General features: G+C 46.5%; 1 protein-coding gene across 1 annotated transcript; it reads right to left on the reverse strand.

Annotated features, from left to right (window-relative positions):
• Nucleotides 1-1,804: 1,804 nt before the first annotated feature.
• Nucleotides 1,805-12,333, reverse strand: CEP85 (centrosomal protein 85kDa). Its single transcript, XM_009882192.1, has 13 exons — nucleotides 12,278-12,333; nucleotides 11,528-11,680; nucleotides 8,562-9,277; nucleotides 7,778-7,911; nucleotides 6,720-6,837; nucleotides 6,155-6,340; nucleotides 5,634-5,786; nucleotides 5,223-5,377; nucleotides 4,584-4,704; nucleotides 4,079-4,129; nucleotides 3,886-3,993; nucleotides 2,615-2,843; nucleotides 1,805-2,336 (listed from the first exon to the last, which is right to left on the reverse strand). Exons 1-13 carry the CDS (start codon nucleotides 12,330-12,332, stop codon nucleotides 2,173-2,175), a joined length of 2,343 nt encoding a protein of 780 aa, XP_009880494.1. The 5' UTR covers nucleotide 12,333; the 3' UTR covers nucleotides 1,805-2,172.
• Nucleotides 12,334-13,800: the final 1,467 nt, after the last annotated feature.

The following is a 13,800-nucleotide window of genomic DNA, read 5'->3' on the forward strand; positions in this document are numbered from 1 at the left end:
GGGGGGGGTGGAACCGAGCGAGAACGCGGTGCTGCCCACCCCTCTTTGGGGTGCTCTGTAAGGAAAGGCCCGAGGTTCCCCCTGCACGGAGAGCAGCAGTCACATACAGCAGATGGGATCACCATCTTAGCCAGACGGGTCCGGTTTTGCAGGAGGATGACGTGGGGACGTTTCTCTTCCCGAGCTGGGCAGCACAGCTGCTGGGACGGGGCCAGGCGCGAGGCTCCAAGCGTCAGCCGAGATGGGGTTTCGGCCGCGATCCCATTTCACAGCCAGCTCTGCAGGGGCAGAGGGCAAACGCATCCCCCGCACAGCACCTGGGAACTAGATCTGGCACCCCAAAGAGAACACGGATGGTGCTAAACAGCACCCTGCTAACCTGCGGGAGAGAGCCACCGTCACTGCTGGTGCTGCTCTGCACCCAAGTGCTTAGAGAGCTTCCAGCAGCCAGGACAAACGACTTCAAGAAATAGCCTTGGCCCACATTTAGCTCAGTACACGGCATCAGCAGCCTGGGAACAGAAACAGCCAGAAGTGTCCTATACCAAATGCAGCAAGAACAGAGCAGAGAGCTGGCCGCCCGGCAGATGCTGCTGCGCTCTCTCCCCGTGCTGTGCAGGGGGTAGCTCGGGGCAGCGAACTAAACTTGTTTGTTGCCACCATCACCCATGGTGGCCAAACACTAAGAACAAAACAGATTTGGTCTTAAATTTTAACACAAAGGAATAATGAAAGCACTTCTCCTAAACCTAGGGCTCGCAGCCCCAACGTGAACCAAGAGCAACCAAACAGACAGAAGTTTCAGCAGTATTCCCCCCCCCAATTATATAACCAACTTCTTATCTTGCCCTTAACTCAAGCTGAAAACCAAAAAAGTTCCACCCTTGGCACCACAGCACTGTCAGAAGCAAGCACTCAGTACCAGGACAAGCTGCCACTAAGGTTAAAGAGGGTTGTGACAAAGTGAACCGCATCCCATGCTGATTTATTTAGAAATCCCATTACTTAGAAGAGGAGCAGGGAGCTCCCAGAGAACGAGGAGCAGGTCCACATCAAAGCCTGAGTGGTCACTGCCTTGCAGACATCAGGGAGAGCTCTCGGATCCAGCTCTACCATCATCCTGCCATGTTAGAACCAGAACAGCTTTCTCCCTAGCCAGCAGAGTGCCAAGCAGCAGTGTCTCCCTGCTGGCCTGCAGCAGGTTTCCCCAGGGGTGCGCAGAGGCTCTCTGTGGCTCTGGCAGGGGCTACACACATTCGAGGCTCCCCAGAACTGTTTGCGATGGCTCTAAAGGCTGCTACAAGAAACAGCAGTTCCTCACCCTGCCAGCAGATGCATTAGGCACGAAGCAACATAGGGACAGGAGGTTTCTCTAGCACATTAAGGCACTTCAGCGTCAATCCACTTCCTCTGCAGTCTGAATCATACCCACGCTCAGAGTGCTATTTCAGGAGGGATAAAAGGCTTAAGGCTTCTGGGGTAACAATGCCCAGGGGGAGCGTTTTCAAAGTCTTCTTTTAGTGTTGCTTTATTCCCCAACTCTTTTGGCGACAGAAAAGGTCCAGTTGCATTTACCCGAGCAAAGCAGGTCCTGCTCCCGTGAACACAAGCATCCAAGCCAGAACTGTGCACACAGGATCTGAGGAGCCTGTAGCACCTTGATGTAATTGGCACTAGTGTAACTGGCACACCTGCTCAATTATGAAGTGCACAGATATCCCCTGAACACTCTGATAAAATCCTCTGGTCTTACTAGTCACACAGGATCTGCACAGAGAATTTATCAGAAAGACCAGGGCATACATTTCCTTTTAGTGATCATTTTAACTGTCACATTTGCATGTTCAGCATTTGACATGCCTGGAAGGCAATTCAGAATTCATCTCCCAGCGTCAGAGACCACACCAGCTCCAGCAAACACAGCATAAACACATTCCACAAGATCAAAGCTACTGCAAAGCCCAACACCGAAGCCCTGAATGATTCCAGTTAGCCAGTCAGCAGTCAAACACTTCTGGCAATAACCCCCGATTTCTCACGGATTGGATAAGTCACACATCTTGTACCCGAGCAAAGGGATGGTAAAGTGCTGAATAGGTTTTGGGTTGTAGGAGCGCTAGACTCCTGAGGTTTTCAAGTCTTCATTTCCTGTCTTACTTTGGGAAGTGTTCTTTACTGGGTGATGCAGTTGTCTCCCATGTCCTGAGCATATCTGTCAGATATTGCCGTCCTTAAGTCCTCCACCTCTTTGTGAAGCTGTTTCACCTCCACCAGTTTCTTTGCAAGTCCATCAGGGCTCAGCAAGTCGCCCTTCTCCTTAGCAGAGTACTGCACAGCTGTGGAGTCAGAGAAGGGAGTTACCTCACATGCAGTTCTGACCAAGGATCACAGACATTTGCAAGTGAGCCAGAAAAAACAAAGCACATTTGCAAAAGAGGTACTACTTAACATTTAGTTATTAGAGCATGCACCTGTAGAGCTAGCTAACCACAGGAGGAAGGTTCAGAATCCCAGAAAGATGAGAACTTTCCATGCTACATTATGTGTGAGTTATTTAAGTCTCCTGCAGCACAGGAACTGAAAGCTTTGCTCTGCCATCACTCCACATACTTACAGCGAATGCCCAGGAGCAGAGAGAGGTTGGGATCCTTTCCCTGAGCCCTGTGAGTGACGATGCTGTAGACAGACTGCAAATCCTGCAGACAACTGGCCAGCTCGCTGTGCAACTCCTGGGCAAGGTGGGCTGTCTCAGCAGGCAGCGGCTGGGTTGTTAGCTCTGCGTGCCGGAGTCGTTCCTGAAGGGTCAGGTTCTTCTCAATGAGATCCTGGTTCTGCACTGAAAGCTGAACAAGTGGACACAACAGATTAGTGGTCACTCAGTACAGAACTAGCACACTTCAAGCAACTTAACACAACTGCTCGAGGATGATGGGAGCACAGAGGACAGGAGCAGCGAGCTTACATCAAACCCTCCAGACTCTCACCACATAAGTGAGTGTCAGTCCTACAGGGTGCGAGCATTTGGCTTTCCTGGCTCAGACAGGAATCATAGAATGGTTTGGTTTGGGTGGGACCTTAAAGATCATCTAGTTCCCCCCCCCCTGCCCTGGGCAGGGACACCTCCCACCAGCCCAGGTTGCTCCAAGCCCTATCCAACCCGGCCTTGAACACCTCCAGGGATGGGGCAGCCACAGCTTCTCGGGGCAACCTGCCCCAGGGGCTCACCACCCTCACAGTAAAGAATTTCTTCCTGATATATAATCTAAATCTACCCTCTTACAGTTTAAAACCATTCCCCCTCATCCTGTTGCTACACTCCCTGATCAAGAGTCCCTCTCCATCTTCCCTGTAGCCCCTTTAGGTACTGGAAGGGGCTTGAAGGTCTCCCTGGAGCCTTCTCTTCTCCAGGCTTACCAGGAAGCACCCCATGACACTACGCTGTCCCTGCTGAAGCATGATACAACAAAATAAGCTTCCAGGAGATTGTGCACCAGCCACTCATGCCAACAGCGGCCATCCCTTCCCTCAAAGGCTGCCACTGTGCTTGGCTTCCTTTAGGCTTGAGAGTGGGACTCAGCCCTCTCCTTCAGCCAGGGCTGTAGTCGAATTTGGACTCCAGCTCGCCGCCTTGCTGCCCCCAGCTGGCAAGAGCAGTGTCCTCCACCACAACCCGCAGCCCCAGCTGAAGTTCCCGGGGCAGAAACTGCCTTTCTCCTCCTGCTTTTGAACAGAGAAGAGATCCTTTCAGAGCAACTGACAGGGCAACCGACTAGCAGGAAGCAGGAGAGGTTGTGCTGCTGACTGCAAATTAAGGGCCTTACTAAAAGACAATCTATTGTTCATTCAACTGCTATGCTCAGGCACTCTAAACACTCTCGCTCTGACCTCTTTCACAGCAGTCCGGAGCTGCTGCAGTGCATTTTCTCTTCTCATCGCCTCCTCTTTCAGAGCTTGGCTTGTCCCCTCTTCTTGGGCCACCTGTTCTTCCAGGTTCTGGAACAGACCATGGGAAAGTAGTAAGTCTAACTCACTTCCCAGCAGATTCTCAAGTCTAGGTCCCTCTGCAGTCACCTCTCACCTTTACTTGCAAGGACAACTGCTCCATCTTCTTCTGCTGTTTGTCCACAATCTGGAATCAAAAGCAGAGGCATCAGAACTGGCCACACAGACTCAGTAATACCTCCAGGATTTCTCCTTCAGTAGGACGGCATCCTCTCTCCTTCTCTTTCCTGTCCACTTACAGCTTTAATCACTACTTCTGTTAATAGTGGACTTAGATTCCCTGATGAAAGGCAACTGATAAAAACCACCATTAGAATTTATCAGCTAAAACCAGACTGGAGAAGTTGCATTCTTGTGGTTTTCCTCTCCATTCTGCAACTTCTCTCCAGTGTTACTGTAGGAGCGCACAGTTATCACACCAAGAACAGCTTTTAACACCCCTCAGTTTGGAATTCCAGGAACTGCCGCTTCAGTGCAATTGTGGCTGCCTATGACTGCAAAAGTCCCTGATTTCATTTTAGTGCCTAGTGTGAGTCAGTGGAAGGAAAAACGTGTGATTCCCGGTTGGGACAGCCTGTTACCTTCCTGAGGCAGTCGCATTCTTTCTTCAGAGAGTCATTTTCTATTTTCTGTCTCTCCCCATCCTGGGCAGGAGGTCCTCTCTCTGCATTCTTTACACACTGCTGCACCTTGTCCTGCAAGCTGAAATTAGCAGAACACCATAGGAAAGCCAGTTTTATTTAGGGTGTTTCCCTCACTAAACAATATGAGGAGGCAAATGATTCTTTTCATATCAGATCCCAGTATTGCCCTGTCTGCAACCCAGCTTGCAAACAGCAAGGACTGAAGGAGGGAGTCCCTCTCCCTGGACACAGCCCTACCCACGATATTGGCATATTTGCAGAAACACAACAACTGCGGATTGCGTAGGTCCATTTTGCAAGGATTTACAGTTGAGAGCAATAACCTGAGGACAGACAAACCCAGGTGACAAAAGAGGGGCCCCCTTTCTTTCAGCCATCTGGTTCTGCTCCCACCATCCACTGTTGGCACACAGAATTTGAAAACAGCGTTTTGAGGAGCACTCACATAATCATCACAAATCCAAGGTAACCTGGTACTGACAGGTGGGACAGTGGTTGTGCCAAATCATCGCTGTTCTTGTGCAGCAATTACTTCAGTGCTACAATGAAGCTTATTCTAATCCTCCCAATTTTTACCTGCGCACAGTGGAAAGAAGCTCCAGCTCCTTGTGTTTTTGGGCTTCTAGCTGCATCTCTTGCTCCCTGAAAGCAGCCCGGACATCTCCAAGCTCAGTTTCCAGTGCCAGCACTGTTTCCTGCATAGCAGTAGTCTTCAGTTCAGACTCGTTCAGCTGCAACAAAGACCATCACAAGACTCTAGAGACCTCCCAGAGGTTTCACCACACACACCATGTTTCAACTACATTCGCAAGGCAGATTTTCACCACCTATGCGGCAATTCTCAGCTATAGCTCAGAACATTCCTCCTCCAAAAAGGCCAGACCACAACTTTACTTGGGCAGCCACAGGAGGATTATCTGCAGCTGTAGAAAAGTCATCTGAGCAAGTATGTGAAGAGCTATCACCACAAATCAGAGGAAGTTTTACCTTCTGACTCTGTTTCTGGTGGTCCTCAAGGGTTGGTAGATCAGCCAGGTACCGTTCCAGGGTTTCAATTCTCTGCTGTCTCTCTCTGTTTTGTTCAGATTCCTTCTGGCATTTCTTTTTAAGGTTATTAATGTGTTTGTCTCTTCCCTTTACCTACACGGACAGTTATAAACAAGTTTAGTTTACATAATTTCGTATCCATTCTTCAGTCCTCTGTAAGCCCACTCGTTTACCTTTTTGTACAGCACTCAACACCAAAATACAGTATCACCCTAAAATCAACAGCATTTCTGCTCGCTTAGCTAAAGACAGGCTGCTTCTCTGGTTAAAAGAGGAGCTACTGAAATACTTTTAACCGCAGGAGGAAGGTCTTTTGCTTATAAACCAAAGTACTCTACAAGGAGATCAAAAAATACCTGCAATAACACACTGCCACAGAAGACTTTCATCTAGACACTACACTGACTTTTGGCTTCTCAAAGAAAAAACACCTTTCCATCTCTAGAGCAATGGGATCGTACCCTTTCTTCCTGTTTCTTTAACTCCTCTGCATGTTTCTGCACAGTTTCCTTCAGTGACTCCCGGATCAGCTTTGCATCCACCTCTGCAGCAGCCAGTTTTCTCTCCAGTTCAATCTTTTCCTTACTGAGCGATTCAGTCTTCTCTGTGAACTGTGCTCGAAGAAACGTATTCTCCCGCTGCAACTCCTGCAAACAGAGACAGCCTATGAATTTGGTTAGTTACAAACTGGCACTAAGCAGCTGTGCTGTCTCAGAGCTGTGTTCTCAGCCCTCCTAATTCCCAAACATCATTCAGCCCATCTTATATACTGCAGTATCTGAAATAGCACTTATCATTGCTGTCAGGCGTTTGCATCACTAGCACAGCTTCTAAACAAACAGTAGTACTTCACAGCTTGAAATCTCAAGAGTCACAAAAGATCTCAGAGATGACAGGTAATTGGGACGCCATACAAAGGCTGATTTTCCTGAGTAGGAGGGCTATGCAGAGTAAACACCTAATGAGAAGTGGTACGACCACTGGATTCAATACATTTCTTACTGACACCCTGTTGCACCCAATTACCTGCATTCTCAACATGTAGACATCTCCATAGGGTGCTGGACAGCCAAGCAGGGCACTGTGAACCTGCAGTTCACTTTCCCGGACCTTCTGCTCCAACTGGGATATGTGCTGTCTTTGTCTGTAAAAAAAAATACACTGTTCTCAAACATACAGCAGAGAGCAATACAACATGAACAGTGCCACCACAACGCTAATGCTCCATACAGTGACATGCAGAACAAAAAGACAACTCTGCAATTCACAAATGAACTGCAGAGAAATAATCTGAAAGATACCCATTTCAACTTATTTTACAATTGGTATTAACTTTTGTTCCCTCCCTTCCCTTCAAAGCCTCCTGCCCCAGCAATCGTGATACATTAAAAGCACAAGCCTTGCGTGCTTTGGAGGATCCAACTCTACCGCTGAGCTTATGAGTAAAATGAACAGACATCAAAGGACTCAAAATGACCAAGCAGAAAAAAGTATTTACAGTCCAAATGCTGAAGGTAGTTTTCCTTAGCACTTACTTTTTCAAAAACGGTTATGGACCACTAGCAGCAGGTATGAGAAACGTTGTTTGCCAGCCCAAACTCACAAAGAACAAATTTAAAATGAAGGTCTCAAAGAGCTCCCAGAAAGTCCTTAAGCAAAAAGGCACAACACTCCAAATAATCGTGATGTGAACAGAAATCTTTATCCCTTATAAAAGACAGAAAACCGTAACGAAAATTGATTTAACTGAACCCTTCAGGATTCAGGGGAGGAAAGCTTATGAAAAACATAAGCTGTTCTCAAAGGTCATACATTGTTCTTTGAAGAAAAAAAAAAACAAAACAAACCCAGAAAAACAAACCACCAACCACCAAACTCTATCAGGTAAAAGGGACTCAGATATGAGCTTTCCTTGGTACTTTCAAAATCCCAAAACAAACCCAGAAAGACAAACCACCAACCACCAAACTCTATCAGGTAAAAGGGACTCAGATATGAGCTTTCCTTGGTACTTTCAAAATCCTCCTTTTCCAAAAGGAAATGCACTGGAGTCCTTAAGCCACCTGTTGGTATCAAACTCTCACCTGTCAATGAGAAGCTCTTTCTCTTTAAGTAAGTTTTCATTGGAGTTCAGGATATTGATCCACTGAGCTGGATCAGGCGTAGGCAAGGAAGGAGAATACATGGAGGGATGGTGGCAGGCTCCTCCATTTTGTAACTGAAAGAGGAGACAAAATGAGGAGGGAGACGTTTGTGCTCCACAGAGGTAATTGCAACATTGCTAGAGCTATTTTGCACGACGTGTGCTCATCTGCATGCCAGGACATAGCTATTTCAGTCTCCCTCGATGTTCAAGAACAAGTAACTTTGCCCAAGCACAACTGGAGATTAACAAATAATTTTAGATCACTGTGCTAGCTCACTGGAAACAATTTGTCTCCATTAGGGTACAGCTGGTGGGAGGTGATAAATGAACGGTTTCCATCTAATAAACTGCAGTTAGTTTTATGCATCTTTAAAAAAAAAGTCTGTTTCCTAACTTTAGCTAAAGAATACAATTATTCTAGAAACTTAAGAACTTCTTGACATGCTTTTTCTTTGCAGTTTCTAGCAGACAGGATATTTCACCTCTTGATCTGAAGCGCTGCACACTGCTGTAACGCAATACAGGGCCGCTCTACATAAGCAGCACGTGAAATGATACCTGTGACACCACACGTAAAAACAGATCATTAAGAGACTTTCAGTGTAAGACAGGGAGAAGCACGAGACATTTTCGCTCTTGCTTCCTAAGCCTGGGACAACGATTCATAACTAAAGAGACCTGAAGGGTTTCAAACTCATACATTCACACAAGCAGCTGCCTACCTGCATTTGCTCTACTTGCAATCGCACTTTGTCCAGCTGTTGTTTCCAAGCACTGAGCTCGCAGACCCTCTCGTGTGGATGTACCGTGCAGGTTTCCTGCATCCATGCTCGAGGTGAAGGAGTTACAGGTTTTGAAAAGTAATTGTTGGCCTGGAGTCCTGTTGGCATCGGTCTGCTCCCACTCGGCCACGTTCCATCCTGGGGCTCACAGACTCCATTAGCCCCTGCCGCTTGCTTACTCTCTGGCAGCACCTTATAATGGTCCTTTCCTGCCTCAGCTGCCCCAGAGTTTGGATTGAACTTCTGGAACCTGTGGAGAGGGTCAGTGCATAAACTATCCACAAAGAGAGACTGGTTAAGGGTGCGCTCAATGGCAGGGGTGTCAAACTTCCAAGTATCTTCTGTTCTCATGTGATCAGAAACAGGATGCCAGGATTGCTCAAAACCATTTTCCCCTGAAGTCCCGTAGAGACGCAAGAGATCCCTGGGTGGCACCTGGGAAGGCTTCCCGGCATTAAAATCTCCGAGCCCTGCGTGTTCAGAAGCAGATCCTGGCATAGCAGTTTTTGAAGTACTCTGCGAACAGCTCTGGTCTCCTGCACTGCACAGTTTGGAGGGTGAGGCACCCAACGTAGAAGGCATAACATGGGCTGTTGGGATGGTCACTTGGGTTTTGATGGGCTGGAATGATGAACCGTTACTGGAATTGCAAAAGTCTAGGGAGAGAAGAAGAGTGATGCTCTAATTACAACCCTGAAAATATTTTGACATGAACAGACACTCCTCTGCTGAACTTTCTGAGAGAATTTTAAACCCCCATTATTTTCCCCCTGAACGTGTCCTCCTAAGCAGCAGCAGCAAGACTAAGGCACACCTATGTTCCCTTTCACTACAAGCTTCAGGAGCCCGCTGACATTTTCCTACCACCGTAAACCATGGGGAGAATCCAAGTTTAGTTCAGTACACATTTTTAATCCCTTGTTTTTAAGCTACTTTAGTACAATCTAAAAATCAATAAGCTTATCTTTCTATAGGTTTAGAAATCAAATCCTTTAAATTGAATAAAAAGGCTGAAACTTACTCAGCTGAACACTGAGACCTTGATTCTGTTCTGCCCGTCCCACAGCTCAGCGACTCTGAACCGTAACCAAAGCTAACTGGAGCCTTCACTAAGCCCATGATGAGCTTCAAACGTAGCTGAACACTAGATCACCAAGCAGTTGACCTTCGAACTCCTCCAGACGTTGCAGCAAAAGAGCTTTTTCTAGAGGCGAGAGCAATGGCTCTCACCTCATTGCCACAGGAAATGAGATAGAGTTCAGCGCACGCACCCCAACGTGAGCCCGTCCTCTCAGACGGGCACCAAACCTGGCTACATGGAAATACAGGGTTATTCTTAGCAACTCTCAGATTTCAATACAGCAACAGCAAGAGCTGAGAGGCAAACAGCAAAGCGCCTGTTCCCACTCCTTGTCCCGATACATTGTGTATCGCAGTAGTTCCAGGTTACTCCCACATACACAAACTTGTTTTCTTAGTGGGTTTGGCTGAAGGCCCATCCCCACATGATGGTTCTTTAACCCACCCTCAGGAGTGCAAGGTCACCCTTCCACCTGTTTGTAACCTCAAAGCGCTGTTACAAGAAGGAGTAAAAGGTTACAATTTGAATATGACTGAAACCAGATTCTGCAAAGACGGTAAAACTGCAGGAAAACTAACACAATAAAGTCACAACACCCTCTCCTCAAAAATGAACAGGACGGGGAGAAAATCTTAGACATTACTTGGCTGTACCTAAGAACTCCAGAGAACAGCATGCTACCAAGCAGTCGCAAGCACGTTCACCTTGGCAAACAGAAGGGACAGTACCATTTCCTTTTCCAGCCCCTAAATTTACACCCCAGTATCACTATCAGGCACTTGAGTTCTCTGACCAGCACGCCACGTGCAGATGCTGCAATCGGTTCCTTGAGTGTGCTAAGGGTCGTCACAACAACATGTTGAATAACACAGTGACCTGAGAGTCAGTGTGCTTCAGCCAGCTGTCAGTGCTGCAATTCAGCCTCAGCTCTTACAAACAAGACTAAAACATTACAAGTGTTCAGAAGGGCAATTTCCGAGAGGGCCATCATTATCTCCCCCACCCTCAGCAGGCAACTGGATGTTTTATTATCCCAAGAGAGGCCAGATGGCACATTTAACCATGTGCTCTAGTAATATTTCTAGCAATATTTCTACAAGCCAGACTTTCTAAAAAGCCATTTCAGCTCACACATTATATTAAGATCTATGGCTCATCCAAAAGGCTCAGGGCAGCTTGTGAAACACATGAATGTGTGAAGTATGTTCTTTTAAAGAACAACACAAAAATGCCTCGCTGCTGAAAGAAGAATCAGAGAACCAATAGTGGTTTATGTCACTTTCCTGGATGAAGATGAAAATACAGGTGGAAAGGATTGCTGGGACAAGCAATTTCACAGAACGTGCCTCAGCTGAGGACAAGGCTGCAGCGCTCTTCAGTGAGAAGCACACAGCTCTAACACTGAGGAGACAGGCACAAAGGCACACTCATCTGAAGTCTCTAGAAGCACCTAGAAATTATTTCATAAAAAAAATAAAAATCACACAACGGACTTGCTGATAAATCACTTGTTCGTCATTATGAACCAGCAAACCACCAAGGTGGCTCTTCTAGTCAGTTAAAAATGCTTACTGCAGTTAGAAGATAACCAAATTAGCTTAGAGAAACAGCAAGTCCCTTAATCACTTGTTTATATTTCAGGCAGCGTATCTGTGTACTGAGGCACTGGTTTTGAAAGAGTCTCCAAACATCGTTACAGATTCTGCTCTTCCCCAAGTTTTACATTCTAGGGTTCAGTAACATGGGGCTATTTAATGCTTCTTGGTCTTCTAAGAAAACTTAAAGTTTTTGGCTGTTACTGCATGACCCCCATGCTGGCCATCACCTTCTGTGCTGTTTGAGCAGGAGGTCCCAATGCCCCCATCCCCGCTGTCGGCCACGCTTGAACAGCGACTGACACGGCTCTGGAACTTCACAGACAACATAGGTGTTTTCCAGTCAGTCTCCAAGAAATGACTCTTCTGACTGGTGCTGGGATCTGGAGAGAAAAAGCCAGGGATATTTATGTTTTAGTCAGACCTGAAAAGCCTTTTAGCACACCTAATTAAGCCATATCTAATTACCTGTGCTACCAAATCCAAACTGATCCTTGCTTGACTCCCCATATTGTTGCTAAAGAAATCTTTTTTGCAAAAGGAAATGGCAGCAAGCACAGGGAAGTCAAATAATATCAACAAGAGACTGAAAATCAATCTTGTTGTGGAAGTCAGAATGCAAAATAAGTAAATTATATTCCCATTGATAAGTCTGATGATATTACACCCAACTGATGCTCTCTGCTAAGCTAAGAAGAGCAGCAATATTGGCAGACAGCAATGCCAGTAAAGATACATTTTTGCATTAACTGTTACAAATTCTTCCCAATTTATCAGTTATTGCTCAAGAGACAGGTTCTTTATCAAATGATTCTCTACCCTTGTATACTCATGCAATTGTTTTATTTTGCAGGAGTAAGACTTTTTTTTTTTAATAAAAAGCTTTTGTTAAAGAACTCTTCTCAGAGCCATATGTCTCCTCAGAGAAACTGAAACAGGATCCGACAGCAGAAGGGCTTTAAAGAAAGGACTGTCCTTACCTGATGGATTGTTCTGCTGGAGCCTCAGCTCTGGATGTTTCTCAAGAGCAGCCATCTTATCTATCCAGTGAACTACAGGGCAATAAATAAAAATCATATTTTAAATCAGCATAAACCAAACCCTGCTCCCACTAACCAAGCGAAGGGTACACACAGATCAGCTACTTCTCATTCAGAGTAACACAGTATTTCATGTTTAATTAGCATCTCCTCCCTAGGGTCTCTCTGTTTCATTCCTGCAGCAACAGAGGCAATACTTAAAAACCCATTGCAGTTATTGTAGGTTTTCTTCATGCCTGAGAAATGAGAAGAGTTCCTGTTTGTAACATTCTCCAGGTACGCAGCAGTTCGGCAGCGCCTTTCAACTGGGGCATGTGTTATCCCCATCGTAGTTATTTATAGAGCATCAGTCACCATGGTACCTACACGCCAGCTTTATGTCTATAGAGACTAAAAATTTCCCTTTAAAAGTCTTAACTCTAAACCAGTTCATTTCTGCCCTCTGTAGAGGTCACTGAGCAACTACATGCAGAAATACAGTCATTCAAAACTTAGCACTGCTGTTCCATAAATGGCAATTATTATCTATCCAGAGCTTTGGTTTAATTTGTCTGCTTATCTGAGTACTTCGGGCAGTGAATTTCCTGCCTCCAATGATGCAAGTATAGTTTGCAGCTCTTGGGCATCACTGTAGAAATTCAAGGCCACTCTCCTCTCTGTCAGTCAAATACCAAATCCTTGATTACCAGCTCTTACAGATTTTTGCTTAACTGATTCAAAGAGCACATGGAAACCATTAATTCTTAGAAAACATATATATACAGATTTTACAATATAGGATAAACATTGGGAATACAGTAGGATAGATAATGAATCAGAAGTAGCATTTTACTCATACAGCAAAGAAATAAAACACTTCTAGCTAAACAGTGCTTATAATGTTTAATTTAGGTATGTTTCAGGAATTCCTGAGTTTAAATCTCAGTCTCCAGCACTACAGACAGACAGTTATAACAGGGAAACCCCAGCACAATCTCTTGAAATAAAACAGACAAAGCAACCAAAGCATTCCCACCTCACTCCGCACCACAAACACACACACCCCAGAGCACACCCCCGCACACTACACAAACCACCCCCTTCCAGCAGCGGGCACAGGGCAGACCCTACAGAGGGGGCGAGAAGGAACACGTGTAAAATAAGGAAAAATGAAGGAGAAAGAGGGAAGGGAGCGGCGGGTCACGAAGATGGGGATGGAGCAGCGCTTCACCCGACGGAGGGGGGAGAGCTTGGCGGTTAGGTGGAGTGAGGTGAAGCCTGCGTGCGGGGGGCAGCCCTTCGCCCCCTGAAAAGGGATGGGGAAGAGTGGTTCGGGTGGGGAAGGCGGTTGACCTCGGAGATGGGGGCGGCCCACCGCCTGGAAAGCGCAGTCTGACCCCGAGGGGCCGGTCCCTGAGGGGAAGGGGATGGGGGGGTCCCTGACGGGAATGCGGGAGGGGGAGGAGCTGGTCCCTGAGGGGAAG

This window comes from Charadrius vociferus, unplaced genomic scaffold (assembly GCF_000708025.1).
Source record: "Charadrius vociferus isolate BGI_N301 unplaced genomic scaffold, ASM70802v2 scaffold613, whole genome shotgun sequence".
Lineage (NCBI taxonomy): Eukaryota > Metazoa > Chordata > Aves > Charadriiformes > Charadriidae > Charadrius > Charadrius vociferus.

Coding starts and splice junctions, on each gene's coding strand:
- CEP85 (XM_009882192.1), bottom strand. CDS start 12,332: ATGGCTGCTCTTGAGAAACATCCAGAGCTGAGGCTCCAGCAGAACAAT. Junction 6,838..7,777: donor AAAGAGCTTCTCATTGACAG/GTGAGAGTTTGA, acceptor TTTTTTTTACAG/ACAAAGACAGCACATATCCC. Junction 4,130..4,583: donor AATGCGACTGCCTCAGGAAG/GTAACAGGCTGT, acceptor TTTTGATTCCAG/ATTGTGGACAAACAGCAGAA.